This window comes from Apteryx mantelli, unplaced genomic scaffold (genome assembly GCF_036417845.1).
Source record: "Apteryx mantelli isolate bAptMan1 unplaced genomic scaffold, bAptMan1.hap1 HAP1_SCAFFOLD_20, whole genome shotgun sequence".
Lineage (NCBI taxonomy): Eukaryota > Metazoa > Chordata > Aves > Apterygiformes > Apterygidae > Apteryx > Apteryx mantelli.
In genome coordinates this window covers 10,300,976-10,320,247 of record NW_027118553.1, presented here as the reverse complement: position 1 = coordinate 10,320,247, position 19,272 = coordinate 10,300,976, and the positions used below count along the sequence as shown (strand labels likewise).

Genomic DNA, 19,272 nt, shown 5'->3' with positions numbered 1-19,272 from the left:
TCTTTCCTTGTGTGCTGCCTTCTAACCAAGATTGCAAATAAACTCTCCAGTGATCTCGCTGTCGTGTTATGAAACACAGTTGTGGGCAGCATTTCTTTTTGCCACCACAGCACTGCAGCACCTTTGCTGGCTCAAGCCAAAGGTCCTGGGGACGTAACTGAGTTCAGTAGGTCAGAAGATTTCCTGGCCAGCACAGTAAGAGCAATGGAGAAAAATAACTGGGAAAACGTAACCTCACTTTTCAGCTGTGGGTTTGAATGACTTCCACACTGAAATATCAAAAGATTAACATAAGCTTAGTGGCCTAGAGAGAAACAAATGCAGACATTGGTTCAAGTTTTCCTCTTATGCTGCTTTAACAAACTCTTTCTCACTTTTGTTCCCACTACATAATTCACTACTGTTTTAACAATCCTGGAAGCCTGAAAGGCAAAGAGGGCTACACAAATCCATGCAGATCTTTTACCTAAAAGGATAGACAACACATTTCCTTGGTCTTGAGTCACTTAAGGAATAGCATGGACTGAATCAGTGCCCATTGATCTTTTGTGGATCTTTTTGGTGGAGGAAGAGGAGGCCTTCAACTTGATCAGCAGTAACAACATACTTTATTGGTTCTCTAGTATCAAGTTTCATCTTCACGCTTACTTCTTCCATGTATTGATATAAACCTCCCTCCCTGACAAACTTTTCTTTACTCTCTCCTCTCCCACCCCTCACTCTTACAACAGCCAAGGCTGTTTACAAGGACCTGTGGTGGAGCACAACTACCTCCCCTCCCATCTCGGGCCCAAAGTGTAGTGGAGCACAACTACTCCCTCCCCACCCTTATCTTGGGCCCCAGCTGACCACAAATAACTGACAGCACCCAGGGCTGACCAGGAAGAAGTAGGCCATACTGGTTGCAACTGGTGAGGCCAGAAATGGGCATGAGATCAGCAAAAAGGGGGTATATTTTCCCCAACACGGCATGAGATCAGCAAAAAAAGGTACGTCTCCACACCAGATATTGTATGACCATGAGTCAAACTCCGTGCCCATAAATAACGCTGCAACCTAGAGCCCGTTGAGCTCTCCTGCACGGCAGCGGGCTGCACGGCGGTGAATCTCCCCTTGAGTTGGGACACCTCTCGAGGTTACTCTCCGGGAGTTAAGAGAACCTCTGTCAGGAAACCGTTGGAGTGGTAAGAAACCAAGACTTGGGCACTAACAAATGTGCAGGAAGATTCGCTCGCTGCGACTACACTGTATCTCCATCTTCAATAAATCTCTTTGCAATAAACCCAGAGATGATAATAATAATAATAATAATAATAATAATAACGTTCTCCCCCCCCCCCCGCAACACGCTCACCTGGAGGAGGTCTGCAGAGGAGACCAAAGTAGAGTGGGACCAGTCAACGTGCCCAAGCGTGGGGCAGCCATCCAGACGGACCTTGAAGGTCTGGAGGAACAGGCAGCATGCAATCATGTGACATTCAGCAAAGATCAATGCCAAATCTTGCCCCCGGGAAGTAAGAAGCAACAATACAGGCTGTGGGCAGATTTCAGGCAGCAGCAAGGGCCGGCTGCTCCCAAAGGGACAAGGAGCCGGGAACCAAACATGATGACAAGACCAAAAAAGCAAGGGCCTCACTAGCCAGGGTCAAGCCCCACCGTAGCCCAGTGAGGAGAGCAGGGCAGACCTGGAGATGGTAGCCAGGTTCAGCCAAATTCACCAGGAAAGTTCTTGGTGTCAAGACAGCTCCGAGGTCAAGCCGGGATCACATCTTGGCAAATCAGGATCAGGTCCACTGACAGTAACCAGGGTCATACAAAGCCCCTAATTGCAAGGCAGGTCCATAGCGATGAGGTAGGTCTAAGGTAGAGCTAGAAAGTTAGGCTATGCTTCAGAGTCTGGATCAACAGGGTCCATGGGCAGGAACAGGCATACCTGTAATACAGCTGCAGGCAAGCCCACCTGCAACGTAGCTCCAGATGGGACTGAAGGCCCAGGCCTGAGCTTAGATGGGGTTTCTTGGACATGTGTGTGGAGGCTCCTGGTGAGGCTGGTCAGGGCCATAAAGGCCTGACAACAGCCTGGCCAGGAGGAGCTCTGCAGAAAAGGTCCTGGAGGTCCTGGTGCACGGCCAAGTGAACGCCAGCCCACAGTGTGCCCTCGCAGTGAGGAAGGCAACAGCTTCCTGGGCTGTGGGCGCAGGAACATGGCCAGGAGATTGAGGGAAGTGATCACCTGCCATCACTCAGTACTCGCTAGACCACATCTGGATGCCACATCCAGTGCTGGGTCCCAAATAAAGGCAAGACAGTGACCAACTGGAGCCAATTCAGTAGAAGGCCTTCCGGATGCTCAGGCAGCTGTCACACAAACTTCTGTGTCCATGGGGACAGCCGCTCCTGCCCCTCCAGCCAGGGCAGATGGCGAGGAGACTTCATCTCATGACAGACAAGTCCAACAGGGCTGAGAGGAATCATGTCCAGTGGCAGCCATTGCTGCAACAACAGGAGCAAAGGAGGCTCCTGGGAACCTCCAAGGTAAGAGGTGGACAGGAACCAGGAGGAAATATCTGTAGCTCTGCTCCCTTCAGCCCCTGACACGTGAGGCCCCTGTGCTTCTGGGAGACGCTGGGGGGCCCTCTCCCCTCAAGGTACAAAGCCTGGCACCTGAGGGGGACTCACCCCATCCCCAGGGCAAGTCTCCATGGCTGGGAGGAAATGCCGGGTGCTTGGCCTCTTCCTCCCCAGTGACCATCGCAGGAGGCTGGAGGGACCAGCTCAGGCAAGCAGGATTCTCTAAACAGAGAATCAGGGAACAGAGAGTTGTCTGCAGGGAGGTGAGGGGAATCCCATTTGTGGGATCTCTCCTGACTTTGCATCATGACTTTGGAGGAGGCCTGATGATTTCTCTGCCTCAGTTTCCTTTTCAAAGCAGCATGTCCCAGAGTTTGAGTGACCAGAGTTATGGGGAAAGTTGAATGCCAGGAAGTGTTCACAAAGTTTCCAGCAGCTCAGAAGTTTCAGTCTCCTTTGAGAGCCAATTCTGCACTGCTCACTCTCTGCAGTCCCTGGGGAAAGATCAGCTGCAGCAGGAGCCTTCAGAGACTCATTAGTGCCTTAAACCTCAGGACACTCCAGAGGGCAGGGGACATTCAGGTGTTGTTGGACATGCACCACAGGTGCTGCTGGAAGAAGACAGCAAGGGCAGAGCAATGGCTGAGTCCTGGGTGGTGGTTTGCAGAGAGCTCAGGGAAGAGAAGGATGTGGTGGGGAAGAGGCAGAGGATGAGACCCTGACCTGGATCATCATTGCCCGGCACCATCAGTGCAGAGGTCAGCACCTCATCCTGAGGACTGCAGGTTTGTGCTGTGTCTTCTGAGTCAAGTCTGTTTCTTTTTAGCTGCTGAGGTTTTGCATGGTGGCATCTATGGGTGAGAAAGGTGATGGGCATTTCCCTTCCTGGGAGTCTTCTCCTGCAGCTCCCTCTTCCCTCCACACATTTCTTCCGACTCCCTTGTTAGCTCAGCAGAGTCCTGGCGAGCTTGCCAGTCGGCGCAGAGTTAGAGTTTGTGCCTTTGCTGCCCCTGAGCCAGCCCAGAGCCCTGCCGAGGGGCACCAACACCTCACCTGGGAGGTAGGATCCGGCAGAGGGCTGTGTTTCTCAGGCAGGAACGTTCCCTGGCCGTGCCCCCAGGCACGTCCCAGGCATTTACCGCAAACAGGATGGGAACAATGCTCCTCCCTAACCTCACCCACTGCTCACCATTGAGACACCCATCCTGCGACACACTCACTGTCACAGTCTGAGCGAATGCTTTCTCTCCTCTAACTCCACTCCAAGCATGAAATGAGCGTCTCCGCGGGACAGCTCACCTCTGTGGTTCTCCTAGGAGGGGCTTCTCTTTAGATGCCTGCTTTAACTCTCTGGAAAACCCTAGTTCCCTCCTTTCACTAGGCATGGAGGCCATAAAGGGGACACAAATGTAGTCAGAGAAGTGCCAGAGTCTATGTTCTCCCTGACAGCAAAGTCCTTCATGATTCTTCTTTACAAGAAGGAAAGAATGAAGCAAATGTTCTTTCTTGTAGGCTGCCTTGCTGGCAAAAGAGGAATGAGGGACCTGTGGCGCTGCATGGAGAAAGGGGAATAGGACAATCATACATCACCAGTGGAGTTTATACTGCTGGGAATGGGGAATGTCCCCTCGCTGCAGACACCGCTCTTCCTCCTCTCGCTCATCATCTACTTGGTAACGATGGCTGCAAACATCCTCATAGTTCTGCTGGTGGTGGCAGACTGGCATCTGCACACCCCCATGTACTTCTTCCTGGGCAATCTGTCCTCCTTGGAGACTTGCTACAGCTCCACCATCCTCTCCCGCTTGCTGGCCAGCTTCCTGACTGGGGACAGCACCATCTCTGTTCACGGCTGTATGGCTCAGTTCTACTTCTTTGGCTATTTTTTAGTCAGTGAGTGTTACCTGCTGGCCATGATGTCCTATGATCGGTACTTGGCCATCTGCCAGCCCCTGCTCTATGCCAGCCTCATGACCTGGAAGGTCTCTCTACAGCTGGCAGCAGCGTCTTGGCTAGTGGGATTCCTTACCTCTACGGTAGTCACTTCTTTTGTATCCCATTTAAGGTTCTGTGGCCTCAAGGTGATTGACCACTTCTTCTGTGATTTTACCCCATTGCTAGAGGTTGCCTGCAGTGACACCAATGCGGCCAGACTGGTAACTTTCACACTAGCTGTCTTCAATCTAGTCTTCCCTTTCCTGTCCAACCTGGCCTCCTACGTGTGCATCATAGCTGCCATCCTCAGGATCCCGTCCAGCGTGGGCAGGCAAAAGGCCTTCTCCACTTGCTCCTCTCACCTCATCGTTGTCACTGTTTTCTATGGCACCCTCATCATTGTCTACCTGATGCCCAGAACCCCCCAGCTGAGGCAGCTCAACAAAGTGTTCTCCTTCTTCTACACCGTCCTCACGCCCCTGGTCAATCCCCTCATCTACAGCCTGCGGAACAGGGAGGTCAGGGAAGCCCTGAGGAAAGCATTTAGGAAAGCTCTGGCCTGCACTCAGAGCTCATGCTAGGTGGTTGACACTGAGCACAAATCTCTCTCAGCTCTTTCACAAAGGCAAATGCTGACTACCAGGGTCATCTTCAGAAAGTGCTTAGCATTGAGACTGCCTGTGGAGTGGCACAGGCGTGAAAGGGAAAGATCCTTGGAGAAAGATTCTTATTTAGAAGCGAATGTGAAAAATGCCATGGCTCTGCATTTTCCTTCATAATAAAGAGATTGTGGTTTTATATATTTCAGTGGCTGAGAGCTTCAAGGTTTGTTTTGTTTTGTTTTGTTTTTCATTAGGAAGATAGATAGAAGAAGTAATTTGGAAAGACATGTGAGTGCCTTCCAGGTGCAAACATGGGGATGTCTTTCTTGCTGTGGCTCCCGGGGATGGGATCCATCTCCCTCAGTGTTGTCTATTTCCGGGGCCAGTATACAGCTTTCAGTGAAGGTGCCGTTCCATTGCCCTTCCAGCAGAAAAATGGACCCTCTCCATTTTGGGGGCTTGTGATGGTGTGCTCCTTTCCCTCCCACTGATGTGCTCTCTCCCCCTCAACCTGACCTCCCTGTAAACAGCACAGGGACTAATTGAGCATGCGCCAACTAAGACCCATCTAGCATGCAAATATGACTATGAGTCAATCGTCCCTCATCCCCCCCCCCATCAATTGTGGGCAGCCCAGAGCCCATTGAGCTCTCCTGCATGGCAGCGGGCTGCACTGCAGAACCTCCTCTTGAGCAGGGACGCCTCTCAAGGTTTCTCCTCAAGGTTGAGAGATTCCTGACCCGTGACAGATCCTTGGTAAGTGATTAATAGCATGCTGAACTTTTGTGAACTTCAGAAACTTTGCTGAGTTATATCTCTGATTAACTGTGCACATAATCCCCTAGACATAAACCGTTGACCAAGTCTGAGACTAGGATCAGATCCAGCCGCACACAGGCTCCTCCGAGGGAGAGTCTGGAAAGCAAGGGGGTCCTTTCTGAACCTCATGACTCAACGGGAGGGTCCCTTTCACATTTATTCCTTTAGACATGAACCGTTGACCAAGTCTGAGACTAAGACTGGATCCAGCTGCACCTAGGCTCCTCTCAGAAGGAGTTTAGAAAGCAAGGGGGTCCTTTCTGAACCTCGTGACTCAAAGGAGGGTCTCCGTTGGACATGCATCTGACCCTGTCCTTCATGCAGTAAATAACTGAGTGAACCTTGCCAATTGAACCTCGTTAAATCATTCTTATTTATGACTGAACTTTGTTAAGTCGCTATCTTACCACAATAAACATAGTGCTGCTTCCCTCTTACGAGTGAAGTGCATCACTCCTTCACGACAGGGCTTTACTCCCACCCAACCTCTCCTCTGGTCAGGCATGGCCTCAAGAACCAGCTGGAGATGCAGCAGATGGGCTGGCGAGGTAAGAGGCCATGGTTTCTCTGGTTGCAAGAGGAGCAGGAGAGGCTGGGGTGAGGTGGACAGTTCCTGTTTTGAAGGGCTAAAACAAGAGGTGCAAGCAATACCTTGGATCTCCCTCCCCTGCCCCTAGGGAATCAGCAACCCCCCGCTCCATTTCTGTTCCCCTGGCTCCAGCTGCATTTCTGCTCCTTACTCCTCACCTTCTTTTAAGGAGATGGGGACAGCCATGCCTTGTCCAATTCCTTTCCCCTTGGAGGAGCTGGCTTCCCTCCTGAGCCTTCCTTCCCTGCTGGAATGCCTTTAGCCAGCTCTCCTCCAGAGCTCATGGTGGGGTGGGCTTTGGGGTCTGGTTGCCCACAGAGCTCAACACCCTTAGCCAGAGGCATCTTAGGAGTCAAAACTAGGCTGATGGCCTTGGCCACCAGGGCACACTGGTGACTCCTCTTCAGCTTGCTCACCAAGAGCCCCAGGTCCTCTTCTGCAAAGCTGTTCTCTCAACACTTGGCCCTCAGCGGACCCTTTGCATGAGGCTATTGGGGTTACTACACCCCAGGTGCAGGACACCACACTTGCCTTAGCTGAATTTCAGGAGGCTCCTATAAGCCCCGTTCTTCAGCATGTCAAGGTCCCTCTGAATAGCAGCCAGACCCTCCAGAGTATCAAGCAGTAGGTGACAGAGACTGGAACTCTCGGGTCACTGATGGCAGGCATTGAAGGAACTTCCCCAGTATAACCCTGCAGAGGGTCCAGCAGGACTCTGTCACTGATCACAAGGAGACAAAAGCATCCCATTAATTACGGGAATTTTAGTGCATGGGCCAAAGGCAGGGAGAGGAAGAGATGAAGCTGAATCAAAGAGGAGACAGTGTGGGAAAATGGAGAGGAGGGATGACGAAAGGGAGTAGTGCCATGTAAAAGTGCTGCTGCTCAGTGCACTTGTCCAGCTGTGCCCTGCCCCCCAGTTACTGCTCTGCTTGAAGGTGGGTGTGGTGTTTGCCTTTTTGCAGCCATCACTTCCACTTCCCGAGCATCATGACCTTTCCAAGATGAAGGCGAACAACCCCACAAGGACATTCCCCTGCTCCCATGGGCACGTGTCTGTCTAGTTTGCTCCGGTGCCTGAAAGCTCCCATGTCCTTTCCAGGAAGCCAGTACGCCAGGGTGCCTCTCCGAAGTGCCTGCACACTAGCACATGCAGCATTGGGAAAAAAAGAAAAGAAAAGGAAAAAAAAAACCAGGAGGAATTAGTCTATGTGCAGTTACAGGGCTATGATCTCACTGGGATCGTGGGAACATGGTGGGATAGCTCACACAACTGGAATGCTGTGATGGGTGGATTGAAGCTCTTTAGGAAGGACAGATTGGGAAGGTGAGGAGGGGGAGCTGCCTTTGTGTCTGAGAGCAACAGGAAGGCCTGGAGCTCTGCTGAGATGGGTGAGAAGCCAGCTGAGAACTTATGGGTTCTGCCCAGATTAGTGGGCAGACCAGCATGGGTGACATGGTAGTGTGTGGGGTTTGCTGCGGTGAAATAAGTGACCTGTTGATGAAATATGTTATGAGACAATGACTGTAATAAACAACGAAAAGTCCAGAAGGACTTGAGAGACGTAGTGAACTTTAACCTGAACCTTGAAGGAAGAACGCCAAGGACGAATGGATTGTCTGTCCAGGATGTAGAGCATCGCCAAAAGATAAATGGACTGACAGTTCAGGATGTAAATAACATTAAAGGCCAGCTGGATTATATTAAATGTCATATTGATAGGCAAATAGCGAACTAGGTAATTAGTAAACAATGAATCAGCATATGAAGTAAGAATATAAAAGTGTGATTCTGCTTACAATAAAGTGGACATGCGTAGCATTCATATTGAGTGTAGTGCCGTGTCTCGTCTTCGCTGCAACATTTGGTGACCCCGACGTGATTCGTTTTGAAAAACGGATCTGAAGAACAAATAGACGTAGTGAAGGGCGCTGCTGCAAGGGAACGTCCCTTGGAAAATCCCGGGAAGAAGAGATCAGGTGAGCAGCTTGCTATTCGTTATGGGTGCTACTGCATCAGTAGAGGCACGGGCTGTACTTACGATTATTATGACTTTGGCCAATAAGCACAATGTTGCTGTAAAAGAGAAGGATGTGGCAGATTTATTGTTATGGGGACAACGTCGTGCTATTTTTCCCTCGGTTGAGGATGTTTTTGATGAACACTGCTGGAAAACCTTAGAGAAGGATTTATGGGAATCTGTTAAAGTAGGAAATAAAGAAGCCATTCATCTAAGTCAAGTATGGCGACGCGTATTGCAATTATTAAATGATACAAAATTCAAATCAAAAATCATGCAGGCAGCCGAAAAGGCATTAGGGGGCGAACGCGTAGAATTCCTGGGAACTCCAGCTGTTTTACCTACAGAAACTTCGCCGATCGCCTTACCTGTTGATGCTAAAGACATTTTTGGGGTGACCCCTCCGGCACCTTTAATGGATGATGACGATTTTATGGAGGTCCTCCCCCCACCGGGTGACCCCATAATGGATGCATCAATGCTGTCGGTGGGGGGGCAAAGGAAGAATGATGGAAAAGGGGAGCAGGAAGATATGCCTGACGCCCTGCAAGATCTACGAGCGGAGAATGAGGAACAGAAACGTCAGTTAGCACCTTTAGCACAACAAGTGAAGTCTGCAGCCATTAGTCAACGTAATGCTTTAAAGGACCTCTATCAGAAATATAAAACTCAGCTTACATCAAAAGGGACTGATACTGTCGAGACAACTACCCAAACAAGTGATCCGGGACAAAGGTGGCAAGGTATTATACGCGACGCGATAGTGGAAGGGGAATTTAGGGGACCTGTTAATGCTTATCCGTTACATGTATATCCTGTACAATCGTCTCATACTCCACAGGGACAGAATGTGCGGGAATGGCGTAGTTTCGATTGGAAGTTGTTAAGAGAATTGCAGAAAGCGGTAATGGAATACGGGTTGAATAATCCTTTTGTACAAAATTTGATTGATGTAATTTTCTCGCAAAATGTTTTGACCCCCTTTGATGTTGAGAGTCTGGTATCACTCATATTAACTCCAACTCAGAAATTGGTATTTAAGGATGATTGGCAGAAACATGTGGACTTGGCTTTAATTCATAATCTTGAGTTACGAGATGATGACCCTTTGCGGACGGCTACCGCAAATATGATGTTAGGTCAAGGTGAATTTGCTAACCCAAATGTGCAGGCACGGTTGTCTTCACGAGTATTACAGCAATCACAGTCTCTTGCAGCAGCAGCATTAAAAACCCTGCCACAGTTAGGGAATCCTACTCCACCGTATGCCAAAATTGTGCAGGGTCCAAAGGAACCTTTTGCAACCTATTTAGATAGGTTACGGGCTGCGATAGAAAAATCACCTAATTTAACACCAGATGCGAGGGCAGCAGTGGGGATAGATCTTGCAGTACAAAATGCTAACCCTATTTGTAAATGAATTTTGGCCATGCTCCCTCGAACTGATGGTTTAATAGAAATGATAGAGGTGTGTAACCGAGCGGATTTATTAATAGAACAAGACAAGGCTTCGTTATATGCTAGGGCGCACGCAGATGCATTAGCAGTAGCTTTGAAACCAATAATAACAACCCGACGAAATGTGCGGCAAAATATGCGGCATCGATTAGGGGTTTGTTTTTTGTGCGGATTGAAAGGACATTTTCGTGATAATTGTCCCAATAATAACAACGTAAAGAAAAACATACCGAGTTCTAAGATAAATATAGTATGCAATCGTTGTCAAAAGACTGGGCATTTGGCAAAAGATTGTCGGTCTAAATATCACAAAAATGGGCAACTGCTTATGAATCAGGGAAACCAGAAGTTGAGCGCCTCATTGGAGGGTGCGATGACAACAAATTACTCCAATCCTCCCTGGTCACCAAACAACCTGGGTGCCTGGATGAGCTCCGGGGGACAACAAAAGGAAGTGCTGGAGTAGATATTGCGCTTGCAAATGATGTAATATTAGGTACTGAACATGTACAGGTAGTAGATTCTGATGTACATGGTCCATTGGGCCATGGATTAAGTGCATTATTATTGGGATGATATTCTACATCAAGACAGGGTGTATTTGTACTACCTGGGATTGTAGATGCCGATTATACGGGACCTATAAAAATTATGATAAAAGCATTTTTTCCTCCACTAACAATAACTAAGGGTACAAAGATAGCACAACTAATCCCTTTCTGAGGCATGGTTCCTTGTTCTGTTGATAAAGAAAGAGCTGAAAAGGGCTTTGGGTCTACCGGTAACCCACAGGTATTTTTTACTTTACCTGTGACAAGTGATAAGCCTACACGGTGGGTTACCTTTTATGGGCCTCAAGGATTTAGTTTTACTTACGCCGCTCTGATTGATACCGGAGCGGATGTTAGTATTATTCCTAAGGCTACCTGGCCGTCGATATGGCCGATGGAAGCCGTACCTACCAAAATACAAGGAGTAGGAGGCGTACAGACTACAAATATCAGTTCGAATTTTATTCAAGTAACAGATCAAAAAGATCCCCAGTTAGTTGCTCATATTCGTCCATATATTGTAGAAACGCCGATTCTGCTATTGGGACGTGATTGTTTGTCGCAATGGGGACTGACACTAAAAAGTCTGCCTTCTTTATAGCGGCCACTGAAATGGGACAGACATCCCCCGTAATTCGGTTGACTTGGTTAACAGATACTCCTGTCTGGGTGGATCAGTGGCCATTACCACAAGAAAAACTGTCCCATTTACATGATTTAGTGCAGGAACAATTACAACAAAAACATATAGAAATCTCTTTTAGCCCTTGGAATACTCCTGTTTTTGTAATTCCCCAAAAATCCGGCAAATGGCGCTTATTACAAGATTTGCGTGCTATTAATGCGGTTATACAGAGTATGGGTGCTTTACAACCTGGTATGCCTACTCCTACTATGATTCCAAAAGATTGGCAAATACTAATAATTGATCTGAAAGACTGTTTCTTTACCATCCCGTTACATCCGCAGGATAGAGAAAAATTTGCATTTAGTGTACCATCATTAAATAAACAAGAGCCTTATAAGCAGTATCAATGGACAGTATTACCACAAGGAATGAAAAATTCACCAACAATATGTCAGTATTTTGTCACATGGGCCCTGGCGCCATTACGGCAAATGAATCCTACATGGATCATTTATCATTATATGGATGACATTCTTTTTGCAGCTAAAGAATTACCACAAAATGCCATACCCTTACTTAAAAATGCTTTAGCCCATGCAGGATTACAAATATCAGATGAGAAGATTCAAGTTCAACCTGCTTACAAATATCTCAGGCTAACAATTACCAATGCGATTGTTCGACCCCAGAAGTTGCGATTACATACTGATTTTAGTACGCTGCATGACATTCAGAAATTGATTGGTGATTTACAATGGATCCGTCCTTATTGTGGTATTTCAAGTGAAGACCTAGAACCTTTGTTACAGCTGTTAAAGGGAGGAGGGGGGGCAGAGTCCCCCCGAACATTAGCGAAAGAACAGATGAAAGCATTGCAAGTTATAGAAGAAAAATTTTCAACTGCTTATACAAATAGACGAGTCGAAAATACAGGGATGCGGTTGGCCGTGTTAAATTCTGACTGTCACTTATCTGCGATCATTTTTCAATGGGTAGCAGGCAGAATTGATCCTTTGTACATTTTAGAATGGCTATTTCCTCCTTCTCATTATAGGAATACCGTAGTAACACGAATTGAGGGAATTTCAATGTTAATACAAAAGGCTAGGAACCGATTATATGAAATTTCAGGGGAAACCTTTGAAATCATTTATGTTCCTTATTCGGAAGAACAGATCACTCAGCTTTTTAAGGAATCAATTACTTTTGTACTCGCTCTGTATAATTTTGGAGGAATTATTTCATGTCACTATCCTAAACATCGCTTATTCACTGTTCAGCTATGTTTTGAAAAAGCTTTGTTGCTGCGAAAACAGCCCATTAGGGGAAAAACAATTTTCACGGATGCTAGTTCGAAAACTGGGAGGGCTGGTTATATTTGGTTTGAACAAGGGGGATGGAAATCACATACTGTTATTGGTCCAGGATCAGTACAGGTGATGGAACTATTGGCAGTAGTTATCGTTTTTGAACATTTTCAGAATGAACCGATTAACCTAATTTGTGATTCACTGTATGTAGTAGGAGTAGTGCAGAGAATGGAGCGGTCCTTTTTAAAAGAGATTAAAAATGCGCAATTATGGGAATTAATGAATAAATTGTGGCACTTACTAAACGCTAGACAAAATGAATATTTCGTCACACATATAAGAAGTCATTGGCCTGTTCCTTGGGGACTAGACGAAGGCAATGACATAGTCGATAAATTTGTGTCCCCAGTTATTGTACCAAATGTTTACAAACAAGCACAAATATCACATGATTTTTTTCATCAATCTGCTAAAGCATTAGCAAGGCAATTTAATTTACAAATTGGGCAGGCAAAGAATATTATTTCTGCCTGTCCTTCATGTGCCCCATTCTCTGCTATGACACAAGTGGTGGTTAATCCTAGAGGCTTAGGACCATTAGAATAATGGCAAACGGATATAACAATGATACCTTCTTTTTGAAATGTCAAGTATGTTCATGTTACAATAGATACCTTTTATCAGATGATTTGGGCAACAGCATTAACATCCACATCGGCAACAGCCATTCAGAGGCATTGGTCACAATGTTTTGCTGTAATGGGAATACCAAAACTTATAAAAACAGATAACGGTTCTGGATATATTGCTCAATCCACACAACGTTTTCTACAAGCTTGGGGGATTGCCCATGTGACTGGAATCCCTGGAAATTCAACGGGACAAGCTATTATTGAACGAACCCATCAAACATTGAAACAACAATTAAGAAAAATGCAAGATTCTATGTTGACACCAGAAAAACAATTAATGAAAGCATTGTATGTTCTTAATTGGTTGAATGTACGAGAGAGGGCTTTATTACCCCCAGTTTTAAAACATATCAACTCTCAATTGAAGCAAGATTCGTTACAGAAACCCCCTGTATTGTGGTTCAATGTACAAAATAATATATGGATTGGTCCGGTACCTCTATTAACCTGGGGAAGGGGTTATGCTTGTGTATTAACAGATACCGGGCCACGATGGATACCCACCAAATGGATTCGCCCATGGAAAGAAAAGGTTCCAGAACCATCAACATCAGAATAACGCTCTTTTTTCTCTTCATGCATTTCACAATTAATGATGGACGACTGGTACCTATAGAATTGGCAGAATCTCAAGCTCGAGCGAACATGTGGGTAGAATGGGCCAATCGTTCTGGTATTGATGATTTTTGTTTATCCTTACATCAAGTAGGTAATCCTTTTAAAACCTGTCTTATAGGAATTCCATATGTAAATCTGTCTGAATTTCTTGATTGGATAGACACACCAATACCGATGAATGAATCCATCATTGCTCAAGCTGCCACTTCTAATCAGTGGAGCTACCTTTCAACCGTAATAGCTTTGATAGTTAAATATCTGAAAAAAACAATTTTGCCGCCCCAGGAATTAGATCTATTGGGCTCTCAAAGTTCTAGTGGTTGTGTTAAATTTAGTACTATGAGTGTAAATGAGGAAGATACCCGAATAACTCCAAGTAACTATGTATATTATAATGAAAGTTATTGTAACTTCTCGATACCCAACATTCCTTATAATGTTACAAAGGCAAAAGCTTTGCCACCTGGGTATTTTTTGATTTGTGGCGATCGTGCATGGCCGGGAATACCGAAACTGGCCTTTGGGGGGCCATGTTACATAGGCAAATTAACTCTGATGATGCCACGAAAGGAACATATACAGTATTTATATAAATTAGCCACCTCAACAGAACAGAGTCACTGACAGAAACGAACGACAACATTGTCGCGATCTGTATTGTCAGCAAATTGTAGTGATAATGTCATTTTATGGGATACTCCTTCCTCTGTACTATCAGCTTTATTTGTTCCGCCTCTTGCCTTAACACATTTATCATCAACAATAAATGCTTTAACATGCTGGACAGGGAAACAAATAAATTTGACGTCACAAATTTTATACGATTTAGCTACTGATGCAGACAGTGTACGTAAAGCTACTCTTCAAAATCGGGCTGCTATTGATTTTTTATTGTTAGCACATGGACATGGCTGTGAGGATTTTGCTGGTATGTGTTGTTTTAATTTATCGGATCATTCACAATCAATACATGATAAGTTAAAACAACTAAATGATAACATGCGAAAGTTACAAATGCAAGAGGATCCACTGGACGCTTGGTTAAGATCCCTTGGAGTTAGTGGATGGTGGCAGACTTTGTTAAAATATGGATGCCTTATATTGATTTCAATTATATGTATTTTAATAATCTTTCCATGTATATTACAGTGTGCCTTATCTATGCTGCAACAAATCTCATCCTCTGTTTTTCAAAAACAAAAAGGGGGAGTTGTGGGGTTTGCTGCGGTGAAATAAGTGACCTGTTGATGAATTATGTTATGAGACAGTGACTGTGATAAACGACGAAAAGTCCAGAAGGACTTGAGAGACGTAGTGAACTTTAACCTGAACCTTGAAGGAAGAACACCAAGGACATACTGAGTGCATTGCATTCATACTGAGTGTATTGCCATGTCTCGTCTTCGCTGCAACACCCATGGCTGCTGTTTTTTTTTGTGAGGTAACTCTTTACTTACTGTCTGATAGGCCAGCAGATGGCACATGGTTGTGATGAAGCTTGTGAAGACACTGCTGCCTCAGAACCAGATGGGCAAGCAGCAAGCAAATAACTTTGATGCACATTGTTAGGCCACTTGTGCATCTGTGAAAGACAGGCACCAAGGAGACACATTATTGCTCTTTGTGCTTGTGAGGTCACATCTACCTCAGTGCCTGATAGGCCAGTGATAGGCGCATGGCTGCTGTTTGTGGTTGTGAGGTCACTTGTGGCTCAGTGCCTGCTAGGCCAGTGCTAGGCCCATGGCTGCTGTTTGTGGCTGTGAGGTCACCTGTGGCTCAGTGCCTGCTAGGCCAGTGCTAGGCCCATGGCTGCTGTTTGTGGTTGTGAGGTCACCTGTGGCTCAGTGCCTGCTAGGCCAGTGCTAGGCCCATGGCTGCTGTTTGTGGTTGTGAGGTCACTTGTGGCTCAGTGCCTGCTAGGCCAGTGCTAGGCCCATGGCTTCTGTTTGTGGTTGTGAGATCACTTGTGGCTCAGTGCCTGACAGGCCAGTGCTAGGCCCATGGGTGCTGTTTGTGGTTGTGAGGTCCCTTGTGGCTCAGTGCCTGCTAGGCCAGTGCTAGGCCCATGGCTGCTGTTTGTGGTTGTGAGGTCACCTATCGCTCAGTGCTTCATAGGCCCATGCTGTTGTGGCTGAATGCAACTCCCCCCCCCCCCCAACACACACACATCTTGGGCCCAAAGCATGGCGGAGCACAACTACCCCCCCATCTCAGGCCCATGTGAGGTGGAGCACAAATATCCTCCAGACACAAACACCTTATCTGAGGCCCCAGCTGACCACAAATAACTGACAACACCCAGGGCTGACCAGGAGGAATTAGGCCATACTGATTGCAACTGGTGAGGCCAGAAATGGGCATGAGGTCAGCGAAAAGGCTTATCTCCGCCCCAGATATTGTATGACCATGGGTGAAACTCCATGCCTGTAAATAGCGCTGCAGCCTAGAGCTCGTTGAGCTCTCCTGCACGGCAGCGGGCTGCATGGCGGAGAATCTCCCCTTGAGTTGGGACGCCTCTCAAGGTTACTCTCCGGGAGTTAAGAGAACCTCTGACAAAAAAACGTTGGAGTGGTAAGAAATTGAGACTAGGACACTAACAAGTGTGCAGTAAGATTCGCTTACTATGACTACACTGTATCTCCGTCTTCAATAAATCTCTTTGCAATAAACCCAGAGATAATAATAATAATAACCTACTACCAATAACCTTCTTCCCCCCCCCGTGACACACAGACACACTGTGGAAGCTGCCCCAGGGCCATTGTCCCACACCAGACCCTCACATCACCCCTTTCCAGCACTGGCAGCACACCCAGCTGTGGGGTGCTCCATGGCCAGCTCCATCCTCCTCCAGGTCTCTGTATCCAGAGACAAGAGAAAAGGCCAGCCTTGCACGGTCTCTCTTCTGCACCACACCCCAGCACATCCCAGAGGACGGCTGTCTGCTCACACCCCTGTAACTGGGAGGCCTCAGGCAGAGCTTCCCCTGGAAAGCTGAGGCAAAGAAGACATTTAATACCCCAGCCCTTTTCATGTCCAAGGTCTCTGGTGCCAGCTCCAACTGAGCTCTGACTTTCCTCACTCCATCCCTGCGTGCACAAACAAGGTCTCGATGCCCCACCTGGGCAGCCCGTCCCCCTTCCACCCTTGTGCACTTCCGCCTGGCACCCTGAGTGCTTGTGCTGCTGCCAGGGCAGAGGTGGAGGATCCCCTGGAACGGCTCCTCAGGGAGGTCCCCAGGGAAAAGCTGTGCCCAGACCCAGCCTCAGACCCAGACCTAGCGTGGCAGAGGGGAGCTGCCCTCTCCCCACACACCCTGCCGGTGCCAGCCCCACTCCAACCCCCTCCTGAAAGGCTCCAGCGCAGCCCTCGAGGGAGCTGGAGCTGCCTCTCCTAACTGTGCATCATAAAATCTGACCCAAGTGGCTGCCCTCACTTCTTCACCCAGCTAAGACTCTGCATGCAGTGTTAGCTAGGTGGGGCTCCAAATCCAAAGCTGTCCTTACCCCTTTGGCTGTCAGGCAAGCGTTGCTGTGGATGTATGGTCATCTTTTGCACCTAAAACCTTCTCTGGGTGCTGCTCGGGTCCCAGCATCCCTTGACAAGGCTTTCTTGACTGTAGTGGGGAGGCAGGTTCGAGGTAGAGCTGGGAGTCAGGTCAGCAGGACAGGGACAGGGACAGGTCCGGATGTGGGAGGTGCAGGGCCAGGCACAGGCATGTCCACAGCATAACTCAGGCAAGGCTTCAGCCTGTGATTCTTCCCTGAGGGTGCAGCAATCACTCTCCAGTGCCCCTTCCCTGCACCTCCTGGCTCCCCACTGCCTTTCCTGAGACTGCAGAGCCCTCCTTTCCCCATGCATACCTGGATTTAGTGCTCCACCTTCTCGTTACTGCACCAGAGACCGTCCCTCACTTTGTGAGGCTCCACTCACTGCCCACCCCAGGCACACGCTGTCCCTGGAGATCCCCTGAGCTTTCCTGGGGGCTCAGATTCCCCTCCACAAGGATGGGCATCTCTCATCAGCACTGTCACCTGTGGGACAGCCTCAGGCAGGAAATTCAGAGACCATTCACCAGCTCCACTGGCACTGGTCACCAACAGATCAACCCTGGATCCAGCCCTCAGTCCCTAACACATCACACGGAGACTCTGAGCTTGTCCCCTGCATCCCATGGAGGTCACAAGCAGAGCAGCAGGCCCTTCTATCGTGAAATTTTTTTGGGCATATTTTTGACTGCAGCTTCTGAAGAAAGGCCAGACTTCACGCAGGTGATGGAGGGGGTCCCCTTTTATTATAGCAATGTTCTTGTGCAGGCCTAAATGCACTCAGTGCCTGGTCCTGCCTGAGCTCACAGGAATGCATAGGGAAGCACAAACCTACCACCAGCATGTTACAAGAGCACTGAGCACTGAGGCCATAAAAATGCATCAGAGCAAGGCAGGGCAGTGTGAAAATGAGGAGAAAAGCCCTGACAAGAGAAAGTCCTGTTGCTGTTGGTGGACGTCTCTCCAAGAAAGCTGCAGACCCACGCAAAGGCTGCAGTGAGGAATTGCCTGCTGTGGCAATGGGGGAATGGTCCTGAGGAGCAGAGGGTCTGTCCCCACAGACTTCGTTCAAACTCTCCTCTTTTCCACTTTTGCTCTGCTTGGAGTGTTGGAAGGCTGTAGAGGGAAGGGACCAGCCCATGGTGACAGCCAGCTGCCACCCTCACAGGAGAGGGGTGTGAGATCACACCTTGACTGTGGCCACAGGAGCTGAGCTCTCCTAGTGGACACAGGACCCATGGTCTCCCCACGCTTCTGCTTGTCTGAGCCTGACTCTGTGCCCCTGAGCTCCCTTAGTGTCAGCGCCAAAAGAGACACTGCAAAGTGACACGTGACACAAGTGGCACAAAGCAAAATATGTTTTCTTTTAGGAGAATGTAACAGAAAAAAGTAAGTAGGAAAGAAGGATATGAGCAACACCTAGCTATGTTGCCAAATACCCTGGGAATGAGGAGCAGATGCACATGGGAGAGTTACTGGTGCTGACATTGTACCTACTGAACCAGTTTCCTCAGTGCGTCTTTGAGCTCCTTGTTCCTCATGCTGTAGATGAGGGGGTTCACTGCTGGAGGCACCACCGAGTACAGAACAGCCACTACCAGATCCAGAGCTGAGAAGGACAGGGAAGGGGGCTTCAGGCAGGCAAACATGGCCGTGCTGATAAACAGGGAGACCACGGCCAGGTGAGGCAGGCACATGGAAAAGGCTTTGTGTCATCCCTGCTCAGAGGGGATCCTCAGCACAGCAGAGAAGATCTGCACATAGGACAGCACAATGAAAACGAAACACGCAAACATTAAACAGACAGTAACCACAAGAAGGCCAACTTCCCTGAGGTAGGAGTCAGAGCAGGCGAGCTTGAAGATCTCAGGAGCTTCACAGAAAAACTGGTCCACCATGTTGCCTTTGCAGAGTGGTATTGAAAATGTGT

At 47.8% G+C, this 19,272-nt stretch overlaps 1 protein-coding gene across 1 annotated transcript; it reads left to right on the top strand.

Annotated features, from left to right (window-relative positions):
• Nucleotides 1-2,418: 2,418 nt before the first annotated feature.
• On the top strand, nt 2,419-5,087 carry LOC136996016 (olfactory receptor 5AP2-like). Its single transcript, XM_067317011.1, has 3 exons — nt 2,419-2,535; nt 3,398-3,428; nt 4,165-5,087. The coding sequence occupies exons 1-3, from the start codon at nt 2,419-2,421 to the stop codon at nt 5,085-5,087; spliced, it is 1,071 nt and encodes a 356-aa protein (XP_067173112.1).
• The last annotated feature ends 14,185 nt before the right edge of the window (nt 5,088-19,272 follow it).